The sequence below is a fragment of the Cloeon dipterum genome, chromosome 1, assembly GCF_949628265.1.
Source record: "Cloeon dipterum chromosome 1, ieCloDipt1.1, whole genome shotgun sequence".
NCBI classification, from domain to species: Eukaryota; Metazoa; Arthropoda; class Insecta; order Ephemeroptera; family Baetidae; genus Cloeon; species Cloeon dipterum.
The window spans coordinates 40,673,652-40,688,081 of record NC_088786.1 but is presented as its reverse complement, the minus strand read 5'-3'; the positions used below and the strand labels follow the sequence as shown (position 1 = coordinate 40,688,081).

Genomic DNA, 14,430 nt, shown 5'->3' with positions numbered 1-14,430 from the left:
CCTGTCGAGTAATGGCAAAAATGGCACTGGAATTTCTTTCGTTCCTGATGCTCCTGTTGCTCGTGCTCGATTCTCTTTTGAGCTGAGGTGAAATATTTCTTGCAATCAGGAGAGGCGGTGCACTTTCCCAACTTTCCATTGTGCTTCCTCTGGTTGTGTTGGAAAATATCGAGATAAACCTTGTTGCATTCGCAGCATTTGCCTCCATGGTCTCGTTTTTTCACACCATTTGATACTATTTTAGGAGCAGAAGATTTCCTCTTTAACTCCACCTCTTGGAGTTCCTCCGTTTCACGATCGTTCTCCTTCAAATTCAAGTCTTGGTTTTCACCTGATGTAGGTCCTGGAATCGTATCTTGCTCACTGCTCATTGTTTCAGTGCATGGAATTTGGAATACTTCCTCGTGATCCAGGGATTGGTTAATTTCCGGAAATAGTTCATTTGGTTCAATCTCTTCCAGCATCAGCAATCCATCATTTTCGACCTCAGGACTGATATCCAATTATAAAATTAGAAATAATGTATTTTTAAGTCAAAATAAAGTAATAATCACCTCTCTTTTTCAAGTGGAATGGAATCAAACTCACTGCTTGTCATATCAATTTCGAGTCCCTGCTCGAATTCCAGGATTTCCATAATGTCCTGCCAGAGAACTTCATTGTGATCTCTTGCTTCTTGTCTAAATCCATCTGTTCCGGCCTCAAGGCTACAATCAAAAAGGAAATGTACGAAATTTCAAGTTTTAATAATCAAGCATTAATTTTTTTGTACCTGTTTTCTTCTAGTGGAACTGGAAAAACGGCTTGGCCGGACGATTCTTTTTCGAGAGACATTCCAGCAGAAAGGATTCGAAACTAACACAAACTCGATCAATCAAGACGGGAGACTGAGTCCAATTGAAGGAAAGGAGTGCAAAATATGTACGGTATTTTCTTTGGAATTTGCTGAAGCTTGATAAATAAACTCTCATATCTCGAATTCCCAAGAAAATAGTTGTAAAGGATGTTTGAAAAATATCACGGAGACATGGATGTATCTAAATGAATTATACTGGCGAAGAATATCGGATGTGATGATATTCTTATTTGTACGAATTATTTTGAAAATTATTTACCTTGAAAATATTCCCGTTCAAGCCTCTGTTTTCCTTTTATCATTTATAATCATCGATAGTAAATAATATCGTATTTTGGTCAACAATATAAAATATATCCGTGAATTTTATTTAGATTTATTTAGAGTTGAGAATATATAATCTTTTTCAGGTTCCAAAACAAAGTCTCTACCTGAGATGGTACATCAGTTAACATGCGGGTGAAAATTAATAAAATGGCACGAATTACCAATTGGGACTGAATAACTGTTTATCCCGTGCAGCCCAGGCACTGCCACACAACTTCACCAGCACCTCCAGGTGTCCAACAGCCATGCTGTTTACGGGGACACTTTTCGAGGCCTGCACAAGACGATTTTTTCCGAAGTATTGTTCAATTGAATTTTACTCTCAGCTCTTTGAAGAGAATATCTAATACGGGAACTAATAGGCAGAAAAAATAGCGTCCAAAACGCTTCACGCCCAACAAAATTGACTTCCGGGACCGATATCAGGATGGGCGGTACCCTGGAAAAGGTCATTTATTGGGTACGTCAGGTGATAGTGCTCATATCTGGACCTCGTGACCTGAATTCCACCAACCCGTTGAATATAATTACACAATTAAATCGATTTTAAGCCATTGACGTTTTGGCCGCTGCTCAACCAAGTTTCATAATTCTTCGTGGTATATTCTATATTGGACGATTGCCATAAAACCGCCAAAGAGCAGGTTTCAGGTTGGGTTAACTGGGGCGAGGGTGAAAAACGATTGCATGTGATCGAAATCGAAGAAAAAGCATTAAAAACCGGCTTTGGACAGGATCTTAGGGCATATGGTACCCTGAAAAAGGTCGTTTTGGTACGTCACTAAAAACGTCTTGATATGCATTTTTATTCTTAAAATGAGATCAAAAAAATTCACGAATCCCTCTATTTAGTATATTTCAGCCATCCTAAAAAGTTGAACAAATTATTCGTCTTATTGCTAGAAATTACATAAAACATCAGAATTGAAACATATTTTGTTGGAAATCATTGCTTTTGATCGAGGCTTTTAGAAATTGTGATAAAGTGCAGCCACGCGCCGAGAGTGAGCAGAGACAGGATGCTAATACGTCACTGGATAGGATATGCGCCTACAGGCTTCATGCGAATTGAGCGCTGACAGATTCAATTAGTCTGGTATGAAAAATTCATACCAGTCTGGGTGATGCGCAGAGCAATAGGGAATTATGAATTTGCTCTACTGGAGCTTGATTTTGCTCGTGCTGGCCGAGGTTGGACAGTCGAAAAACCAGGTAGGCTATTGAATTTCAAGAAAATAGAACACGGTTCACTCATTAATCGTAATTTACAGAAGGTTTGAAAGATTTTATAGCAGATAAGAGGTTGAGTAACAAGTAATTTTTGAGTAGAAGAAACAACCTATCAATTCGTTGATTAAAAACTTTCTCTCTGGTTTACGTCCTGGTAACTATACATTTACGATTTTCATATTTATCCTATATTATAGCCTGATTTAATTTTGGTTATTCAAAAGCTCAGAAATATTACTACCTGCCAAGGAATAAGAAACTGCGGAGGCAAATAATCATTAAGTGTTGCGGATTCAAAAGATGCCTGGTCACAAACGGTACTAAAAAGAAGACGCAGCGCACCAGCAGATCAGAAACCACCGTAAAAATCCTTAAATTATTTTTAAAAAATGTAGAAAGTTCTTTTCCAAGGACTCATCGTCATGGGTTTCCACATCGCTGCACATCGATGCGACCACTGTGGAAAGTCGGTCAAACGAACCAGCAGTCACCATGGATATCAGCTCTGAAACAACAAATTGTAATTAATTTGATATTAAATATAAATTAAATAAGTAGAAATCCATAGACCTTGAGGGCACTAGCGCCCCTGCTGAAGGAACAGAAGCGAAGGAAAATGGAATTGGGCCGATTACGGAAGGAAATGCTCAAGCTGCGAGTGGAAGTGGAACATCATCCACTCACAATCAGCCCTTATATCCAACCAGTGCAGGCAGCACGATTCTCGACACTGGAGCTTTTTCTTCATTTCCAACTCGTTCAATTACAACTGCAGCAACAGAAATAAAATCAAGCACTCCCCTAACAACTATTTTTCCTACAGTAAAACCAACTGAAATGTCGTCTTCTGGAACAACCAAAACAACAATTTCGTCTGTGATAAAATCATCAGAAACTACGTCAACTGCTGGAACAACAAAGACCACTGTTTGTTGAGTGAATATGAAAATTTTGTATTAATTAGAATCTTGACCTCAGGCTATCCCGTGTCATTTGACGTGTGGAGATTTCAGAAACTACCTGATGGTAAATAAGATGAATCCTTGCGTTCACTCTTATTTGCGGCAGATCGAGCACTTGAGCAGAAAATTCGCATTGACTTGAGTGCTCGAACTATTTCCAACTAAGAGTGAACACAGGGGCACCTATAAAGTTCATTTCTCTATTTTACTGATTTTTCTTAAAGAAGCCCACAGTAAAACCAAATGAAAGTATGAGCATAATTTAAGATAATATATAGAAATACGCTTAATAAATTTTTTCAGAGGACGGACTGATGCTTAATGCAGTGTCTTGCAACAATCGGAACTATTTCTTTTCCAAATTAAACGTACGTGTGGGATGAACTCGATTTCCAAATTACAATAAAATTTGAAGGCGACGAGAAATGAAGCTGGATTGCGGTGCAAGGCATTAAACATGACGCTCTTGACCGTCACTTCCCTCGAGGAATTGGTCTGTCTCGCTAGTTTGACAGGTTTAATTAAACAATTAACACAATATAATTAAAAATAATCATGAAAAGCCGGTGTTTTTTGGACGAGTGGCTCAAGTGAAGGGCTAAATTGTGACTTGGAAAAGAAATACGCGTGGTGCTCGACGGGCTTCAACGCTTCCATGACTTTAACTTCGTCTCCGGATTTCTGGCTCTCGACAAACGCAACCCCTTCATCCACCCTCGATCGATGTTTGGCCCTTGTCAATTCAGCAAACTCTAAAAATCAGGGAATGGAGCACCGAAATTGTGAAGATGCGCTGCCCTACATTTGCCAGTACCATGTTGACTGTCCGGATCAGTGCTCCAAAAATGTTTACAGCAAAATAGGTTTTTAAAGGATTTATTTAAAAAATTAAACAATTTCAGGACTCCTTGTTCGATTCTGCGGGAAAACTGACCAGTTTGAATAAATTAATAATAGCATGGCTGTTTTAAATCCTCTCTTTATACTTTTTAGATAAAAAATCTTATGGATTTTGGATTGACATTGGCAACTACACGTATCTTTTGGGAAACAAGCCGGTTAATGTCGGACTCTTATTACAATTTGAAAATCTAAAATTTCCATTTTAAACCAGATGACTTGGATGGATAGCTACCGCCATTGCTGCGCTTTGGGAATGGAAACCTTGAACATTGACAATGAAGCCGAGCAAAGAGGATTGACCAACATGACCGTCGCCTTGAAAGGTTCCCCTCGAAAATTTACACGCCTAGATTTTATACTTAAATCTCAACCAATTTTAGCTAACTGGAAAGCGAATTTCAACTACTGGACCTCCGGTACGAGGAATGGGGCCCAAAAAGGTCAATGGTCATGGTGCGAACCCAACGGGCCCACGGTTTTCTCCGCGAAACTCAAGTGGGAAGCTGGCCAGCCTGACAACAGTGGCGGCAGCGAGAGCTGCGTCCACTTCCGCTTCGTTCTCAATGCCACAGGCGCCATCATGACCGATAGAAATTGCACCAGTAAATACATATTCGCTTGCAAGGTGACTTTGTATTTCCCGCTACCGCTGCGGCGCATTTCACAACGAGAGCATTTTTTGCAGGTACCTAGAAGTACGACTGCACAGCCCTGCGTTGCTTCCTGCCCAGTGGAAACGTGCAAAAGAGAGGTGCGCGCATTTTATACATGATTTTGAGATTTATTTCATATTGATAATTATGCAGACCAGTCTTTTTGATGCAGCTAATAATCTGAAAAGTATATAAATAATTATTTTTTACTTCTGTTTTTACTCAAGTCATCTCAAAGACTTTTTCTCCTATGGCGACTGGTACGATGGATGCGGCCGCAATTTTTTGACGTTTTCTAAAGAGCCGGTATTCCCTAATAAATAAAATAATTTCCAACCAAATTTAAAATCAGTCAAACTGGACCCACGCCTGGAATTGGTGCTGCAAAATCGGCTTGACCCTGGCGTCAATGGAGTCGACCGGAAAATCGATTTGCTTTTCCAAAATTGTTTCCAGTACGAGTGTAAAATTCATTATTCTCGATTTAAAATTTCAATTCAAACCTCAGAATTTGCCCCTGCAATTTTTGGAGACTACTGGCTCGCAGGAACAGACCTGAGATGCGATTCCAACTTCCGTTGGTGCTCTCGAAGCCAGGATTTTGTCGAACCTGAGCTCAAGTGGAAGGCGGGACACCCTTTAAAAGGTTCAAACTGCGTTTATCTCGAGGTTAGAAACGGATCCGTGCTGCTCGCCTCCGCTGACTGCGCCGAGAAAAAGGATTTTCTGTGCGAGGTGCGGAGAAAAAACACCTTTGGGAAGGCAATGCAGACCGAATGTGCGGAAATTTGGGACATTACCAGCAGTAGGACTGTAAATGATTTATCTTATAAATAAAAGTAACGTGTCTCTCTACAGACCAAATTGATTTACTTTTGAACGTCACTGCCTTCCTCTCGACCGACATATCGCTCAATTTGAAGGTATAGTTTAGAGCAATAATAATTTATAGTTAACATTCCTCATTTTGGTGCAAACATAGTGCTTCTTGAAATGTATCGGTGTTGAAATCGGAGTGGTATGTATATATAGCCAACATTTTAATTTATCTGTAACTGTTTTATCTCCTAAGTTTGATACTGGACTACTAAATAGCATCGCGACTCTGCGGCAAATTGAGCTAGCGTCCCAGGAAGAGCCGGTAAAAATGGAGCAGGGGTTTGTTGCCTACGACGACTGCAGTGGAAAAAGTTTCTCCTTGAAAGATTTTAATAAGAATTCTTACAATTTATTAAATAGAATCTGACGATGAGTGCGTGACTGCCTACGAAATCTACAAATGCGGCCAAGAGAAGGCGCCCGCATTGCTTTCCAAAATTATCACGAATAATTTTGGTAATACGACTGTGGTATGAAAATCAGAGCTAGCCGTTTTTCCTTCCCTTCAAACATTTTATATGCAGCTCTATCCTCCAACTCCGTGTGTCCCATATCGCCGGAACTGTTGGCTTTCTGAAGCCTTACCTTGCGAATTAAATGTATTTTTCAAATATAATTAATCGAAATTGTATTTAAATTATATATTAAAGCAAACTGCAATTGACGAGCTGGATAAAAACAATGGGACTGGTAAAAATCTATTTTAAATTTTAGAAAAGAAAGGAAATTTTGTTTCATATCTAGATTCTTTCGGAGCATGGAAAAATACGGTTAACGGATCTTTCTACGTGGGCCACCCCAACAGTAACGGGTTAATAGTACGAATAAAAAATTTATCTTTTATAAATGGCTATAAAAGCCATATAAACATATAGGATCCAGTGGAAGCTTTCAAACATTGTTGTGGACTTGGATTGAAGTTGATGGAGCCTGAGACCGTGGCTCACCTCAAACTAGCCTTATCTATAAGTATGTAATACAGCGTCAAAATCGATTCCTTACGCTAAAATTCCGCTTAAGAGCGTCTTTGACGAAGCTTCTGAGCCCACCAATCAGGGACCAATCGATTCTTGAGGTTAAAATTAGGTTAAGTGGATGCTTTTGCAAACCATAAAGTGCAACGCGAACCGTTTTTTCCCGCCAAAACAATATGAATGCGAGAAGTGCGCATTCGTGAGAGCTGGTTTGAGCACTTGCAGAGAGAACACCTGTACGAATGACTTCTTTGTTTGATCCAGCCAGCTCTCACGCATGCGCACTTCTCACATTCATATTGTTTTGGCACGTCACACTGCCCTTTTTGGTCGGAAAATATCCAATTTAAGTAATTTGACCCTCAAGAATTGATTGGTGAGCTCAGAAACATTTCTTCAAAGACGGTCTTTCACGAATCCTAATCAAAATTGGTAGAAAACTGTTACCTTGGCGGTCTCTGCATAGTCTTCTCCAACGCCGAGCTGTTCTCATCTAACTTGAGATCAAGACAGCAGCGCCACAGCGACAGCCTGCGCATTTAATTGCACTTTATCGTGCTTGCTCTGTCATTGATCTTTAAGCCTATAAGAGATCAGCTCCCTCTCTCTCTTGTCTGATTCGTTGCAGATGTTGAACCAAATAGTAAAACGGTTTATTTTACGTTTCCACTGATTTTCGGGCCAGTCTTCGACCAAGAGTGGTTGGGATATTTCATACAAGAAATAATAAAAAATTTAAATTCAAATTCAGCTTAATTACTAAGTGGTTTTTTTTTGTTGTGTAGGTGCATCTTCAGCACTTAGTATTTTAGTGGGCGAGACGGAGATGATCAATCAGACGCACGAGGTGTGGTGCCGCAGCCGCACCGTTTTGCAGGACAACTTTTACGCTGCAACAGTCCCTGAGGATAAGTATCGCTGTCCAGCTACGATCGTCCTACTGAGGTCAATTCTGCAGGAGTTGATCATGTCTCCTTACAACGCCAACTTGTCACTGAACATCCTGGACATGTACCTTAATCCGCAGAAATACAACAATGTCAAGCCTAATTATGTCTACGGATTTATTTGCGTGAAACCGTAGATCAAAGGTTTCTTGCTATAAATATAATATGGTTTTTGGTTTGGACTATTTGAGCACTAATGTTGTTTCTTGAGTTAGAATTGATATTGTATCATAGAGGTTTGGGTTTTTATTGAATTTTAATTACAGCACAACATGTCATACCAATAAGAAATGATAACATTTAGAATTAGAATATGAAATGAGCGATGCATCCTTATTTTCGTTCATTGTAAACCTATATTTGAGAAAAAAATATGGGTCATATTTTGAATATAGGTTAAAATACAATGTCAATGTTTTTGGATTTATTCGCGAGATTTGAAACTAAAATTAATGATTCCATGTCCCCGGCGGTGCGAGAACGGAGAAATCTCACTTGTGGCTTTTATGTTTATATCGGAGAGGAGGTTACGCCCCCTTCAAAGCTTCCTAGTAATAAACACATTCATGAAATTTTTGCTTGCGCTTTATATTTGTATTTCTAATTTGGCTAATGTGATTGTAAGATTTTTGCGGCTAATTAAAGTACATAATCCACTGGTTTTAGCGAGCTTCTCAATCAAAAAAACCCTGATAATACCATCCTCTGGCAGGAATGACACACTTTTGCTTGTCTAAATGCGCATAAAGTAATTCCAGATATAAAGATTTGGACCACGAATGTGTGAAAGCGCTAAACACGATATAAATTTGCGGTATTTGACATTAACTTTAATTTTACTTGAAACACATGGCAAAAATTCTAATTTAAGAAAAAAAAACAGCTGGCCAGCCACGCCTTAATTGGCTTGCCAGCGTAACGCCCCCTGCTTTTGGAAGGTATTAGTGTTGTTTGTTTAGTTTACCTCTCATTATCATTACTAGAGATAGAGCTTATCAAGGAGAAGTAGTGGTTTTATTTTCCCACCCTAGGTGATGCCCCCGTATTTCGATTTTAATTAAAAGCACTTGCGCTTTGAATTCAAACTCAATTCTGTAACTGTGTATTCTTCAATTAGTGTTTACTTTCGCAAAAATATTCTCAGGGTACCAAAAGAGATTACAATCGAAATCGCTCAACGAGCTTTTTTAAGTATATTTTTACACCTACTCCTCACCAGGGTTCGCAAAAACCCGCATTTTTCCGGAAAACCCCACTGCATTGCAAAAAAAACTGTTTTTTTGCAGGTTTTTCTGCAATTTTGCGCATTTTTCCGAAACACATGTATTCTTATGGAAAATAAAAAAATCTCATTATGGATGACCAAAAATAGGGATTTTTCAAATTCACCAAAGGCCGCCTGAGCGAAAATGCCGTGTTTAAATAAAATGAATTGTGTTTAGAGAGAAGGCAGGTTTTCAATTTACCCGCTCTAGCTATCTGGTAAACAAATGACAACTACATCTGCTGGGGGGTTGCCACCTGTGAAATCTGACGAAAAGGGTTGTCATAATCGTAATGGTTAGAATCGTGCTAGGCATGAAAATCTGCTTATTATAGTTAAATTTCCCGGATTTAACAGTACATTGCCCGTTTTAAGAACTAAACTCTCGGAAAAATCATGTTTTAAAGAAAAATCAGCTGGCAACCCTAGCTCCCATGCTCACCAGCGCCACCGAGTCGTAACTAGAAGGTGTGTTTGTTTACATCCCCTGCTCTCGCTTTCCAAGAGTCGTGAGTCGTGTGTGTTCGCTGCTCTGGCTTCAAATTTCTCAATTTCAGCACAATTCAAGGTGAGTTTGCGGTTAAACTTGATGAAATCAACTGTCAATAAGCCTCAGGGATTAGTTTAAACGAGTAGCCGCGTTCCTTTGGCGGCAAATATCGGCTGATCAAATCAAAATCGTGTCGCACATGATTTGGCCAGAACGAAAAAAAATATTAAATTTATAGTTATTTCTTATAAATCGCAATCTGCCCCTGACCCTTAATCAAATCAAATTTCCAAAATCGTAAATCCAAAACCAAAAAATACCAAAAAAATATCAAATACACCGATGATCAAGTAATCAAAGTTTCATGAACACGTTAGTTAAAAATATTGACAGAATAATTTGCATCTGAACGAGTAGTAAGTAATTTAAGTTATATTTAAATCACAAAACTATGCTATTGACCTTAATAACTTGGTTATCGAGATTGATTTAAATTGTGCGGGCTGCGCACACCTTTTAACAAAACTTGCATATTGCCCGCCACCTGGTGCCGTTAATATTTACCTGGAGTTAACCTGTGCACTCATGCGCACTACGAGTTTTATGATAAAAACGATCATACCTAATCTCTTGGCAGCGTGTCAAGCAGCTAAAGAGCAAACAATGACAAGGCCAGTCAAAATTGGTTCATCTCGCAATCGAATTAACTCGTAAGAAGACTATTTTTATTTCTAAATACCTTATTAAGCAGGGATTTAAATTCAAAATATTAATGAATCGATATATCTTGCTTTATTCTAGTACGCTAGTACCTTGCCTATGAGGAATTCCTGGTGTGAGTTGAGTATTGTATTCGTCTCGATAGATTGACCGACGCGATATCGGGGTAAGAATTGTTTCAACTTATTTACTGTGTTGATGTCTTCTATTGTAATTTTATCGTATTGAGTTATGAATCTATTGGGCTTCAAATTCTTCATTGTATTCCGAAGTGTTTTAAATTATTGACGGAATTGTTGTATGTATAATCACGGGACTAACAAATAAATCTGGCATTTCAACCATTGAGGGAATTTAACTTCCTTTTCCCAATACTTGAAAGATCATCTCGCAGTGTGCGGATAGAAGCTGGTAGGGGAACGCAGCGTTGCCACATAGTGCTCAAAGGCAAGCTAAAAAAGTACCGTGATCCGCCACCATGGGGCGGATTGTAAGCTTGATCTTGAAACACTGTACAATGCTATCCTTATGCTCAGCGTTGCCGTTTTCTTTCAAGGTCAAACTGCCGTGATCCACATCGATGTCCAATATATCCAATAGGGTAAATTACGGCAACGCAACCTTAAAAGAAATTGGCAACGCTGGGCATAAGGCTTGCACTGTACAGTGTTTCAAGGTCGAGCTAAAAAACGGTGCCGTAATCCACCCCAATGCTAATATATACTAGGAGATATCGATAGAATCGTTTTTTAATATTAATTTAATATATATTATTAAAGGAATATTGCAAAAGAATTTGTAAAGAAACGCACTGGGAATTATATTTCTTTGGTAACCAGTTTAAAAAAAATAGATGAGGCTGAGTCTGACCTTTTAATGTTTAAACTCGTTGAATTTACTGAATCATATATGCCCAACCAGATTCCTAACTCCTAACAAAAATTCTATTTTTCCCAGATGAGTGGAAACGAATCAGATAATAGGCAGGTGTTGAGATTCATCCCTGCCCTCCTCTCCTTGCAAGAGTCAGCGATCAACACTGTTGTCACAAATATTGGGAGCTACAGAGAACTCATTACGAAGAAAATATGTATTAAAAATTCATTTATACTAACTGAGCAATTGTGCTATTATTGTTTTAAATATTGTAGCGCCTCCCATGCGCAAAACTTTGTATGATAGAGCGATGGAAAGGATAGACGAAATTGGAGGGGACAAAGTTTGGGCAGCTCTTCCTTATCTTGACCAGCACAAGTTGGCTGAAACTATTTCAACCAGAGATTTTGCTCGCATGTTCCGCTTGGAGAGTATGGTAGGGAAACACTCTAAACCCGGGGCTACGATGGAAGAGGTAATAAAAAAGCCGTGTTATTAATGCGTTCGATAAAACTAAGTTCTTTGTGTGTATAGTTCCTGCAATACCTGGTTGATTTTGTTCCAAACCTGCGACAGCTCGAAATTCAGGACCCAGGCAAGGTCGTAGAGAGCATGGAGTGGTACAAAAAAGCACGGCTAGAGACACGGGCCAGTGATTTGCTCTTGAAATTGGAAAATTTAACGCGAGTCATATTAAACGATGTGTCCATACAATTTTTGGGATTTGTGAGCGTCTGTAGAGATAGCCAGAATTTGCAGTGGATTGAGGCAGAGTATATTTTGATCGATGAACAACAACAAAAATTCATGAAAAACCTTCTGGATACACTCGACTCCAAGTTTGACTACCAAGATTACAATGGTCGGATGTTTCCCACTAAATTTGGAATAACTTTCAAGAAGACAAACAATGTTATGCCTTGTAAAAAGGCAAATGCCCTTCTTTCGGATGACTTCCTTGACCGGATTCCGTCACGTTTTACGCACCTACAGGTAATCAAAGATTTCCCATCAGTTTTGGAGCCCGCGATTTGTAGCGTGTTATATTATAACAGGTCAGCAGCATGTTCAAAGATCCAGAGTGCGAGAAAAACTATTTGCTGCAAATCCTGCTAAGAGAAGCAGAAACTTTGAAAACTCTTGGACTCGAATACATATGGCGAGAATTTAACATCACGTTCAAAGATATCTTTGAACACTGCAATGAATTGGAAAACCTAAACTTATGTGAATCGTTCATTGCTGAAAATGATCCGATTGCTTCATTTGGTCAGTTAAAAATATTCAAGTGGGAGAACACGTAAATATTATACTTTGAAATTAAATATTTTAAATAATTGGTTATTTTTTCTTGCAGTTATCGTGATGGCTTAATTAGACTTGGCACAATACTTTCCGCGCCACTTCTTCAAGAAGTTTACATTGCTTCCATCCATATCGAACTGGCGGACAAAGAGTCACTCTTTAGCAAGATTAGAAATCGCACGATTTTGACCAATTTGACTAAGATTCAGATTAAATATATTGTCAAACTTGCGGAGGATGCTCCAGACAGAGAAGAATTGAATGAATTGGATAGTGTTCTGACGAGCTCTCTGCGCGGCGCTGAAGTATCCATAATCATACAGTTCGAATAATTGATCGATAATTACCAAATGATGTTTCTATTTGGCGATGAAGGAATTATAGGCTTAATTAGACAATAAGTTTGATTCATCGATTTAGTTGTAATTACAATAATGGGTGGTTTTGTGCAAATCTGATTATCGAATTGATTCCTTGAGCATATAATGATGTCTAAACTATCAACTAATTTAAAATCATCAATATTTATACATTTTGACAGGTTTGAAAATCGATTGTTTCCTCCAAGCTAACTACTTTTCGATTGTCTTCCATAAAATATCAAGTTCTGACTGAAATTTCAAAAAAAAATTGTATTTTTCCCTTTGTATTATCGAAATCCACGAGCGTGCAACGTTGTGTTAAACAACAGCAATGAAGTTGCCAGAGCCAATTGATTAAAGGGAAACTTGAAAATAGAATATAAAACTGGTGTTTTTAATCAACAATTCCATGTAAAATAATAATAATCATTTTGATTTTTAACTGTCAAGTAATAGTTGCCCTCAGATCATTAAGCAGGTGGTGCGTGCATTTTGGCCGATTACTTCGACGAAATCTGTCACCGTCTTCCTGCCTTTGTCATCCAAATCTCCTTTAATCTTGACTGAAATATTAAAACGGAAATGTTAAATATTTCACTGGAGGGCAAAGAAATAATACATACCAAGCAGAGACCTGAGATTTGGCCCGACATCGTCTCTCAATTTTATAACTTCCAAGGCCTCCGATAAACTACTTTGATGGAGATTCTGAAAGGTGATGTGGATGATCTCCAGACCAGGTGCAGTCATGACGTCAACTAATCGTTTGCAATTCTCGGGAAGGTCATAGAAGTGTAATTCCCTAATTCCATCCAACACAGCAGGAAGGGCATTCATAGTCATGAAGAGTCCAATGTCAGGTTTGGTATCCTCACCAATCTGATACTTCTGCATGTTCCCGTAGTTATGGAGAATTTGTGACCTAGTCTTCATTGGTCCGGCTGGGCAGCAGTTGATTGTGTACAGATGTTTGATTTTCTTCAGCCTGTTGAGTGACAGCCAGTCTTTTTCACCCACCAGGCCGACCACACAGAGGGAAAGGGCGCTTTCGGAGTGCCACTCGGCCTGTCTGGGGTGCATCGGTCGTTGAACGATCAGGTGCTGCAGCCCACTCGCTCCATTCAGCAATTCAGCGTCTTCCTCGTTCAAAACGTGGCAGTATCTGGTCGCGAACTGCTTTTGTTGGTCAGTAAACGTCAGATCAGAGCCTATGACGTTCAATGAAGGGAAATGGCAAGCAAAATGCCTGCTGTACGAAAAGCAACGGTCATCTTCCTGGCGGATGGTTGGTATCATGAAATAGTCTCCATCTGCCACATCAAAAATGAATGTTCTCAGCTTCTCCAGTCGAAGCAGCATTTTTGCCACTCCTCCAAGGGTAAAACTGGAGTGCAAAATGCACTCGAGGACGACCAAGTTTAGGAATTTAGAGGTAATGACGTTGAAATCCACTTTTCTAAAGACGAAGCTGGGCAGGCGTATCTCCTGAATATTTTTCAATCTCTGCGTCATGCTTCCCGCTCGAGTAAACCAGAAGCAGGTGTTGATCAGATTAAGCTGCACGGTTTTTAGGCTCTCAGCGCTCTTCTTGGCAGTTTTCTCAATGAACGCCATAAATGGAGCGTCAGCAATCAAAACCCTTGCTGTTTTGAAGTCGAGATGTTCGATCGGCTCCTCCGCCA

The 14,430-nt window shown here is 39.2% G+C and overlaps 1 protein-coding gene across 1 annotated transcript; it reads left to right on the top strand.

The window, feature by feature from the left end:
- Positions 1-3,832: 3,832 nt before the first annotated feature.
- LOC135943246 (uncharacterized) lies at positions 3,833-5,860 on the top strand. The gene is made up of 8 exons (XM_065489702.1): positions 3,833-3,890; positions 3,939-4,222; positions 4,490-4,601; positions 4,659-4,911; positions 5,159-5,237; positions 5,284-5,386; positions 5,440-5,736; positions 5,790-5,860. Exons 1-8 carry the CDS (start codon positions 3,833-3,835, stop codon positions 5,858-5,860), a joined length of 1,257 nt encoding a protein of 418 aa, XP_065345774.1.
- Positions 5,861-14,430: the final 8,570 nt, after the last annotated feature.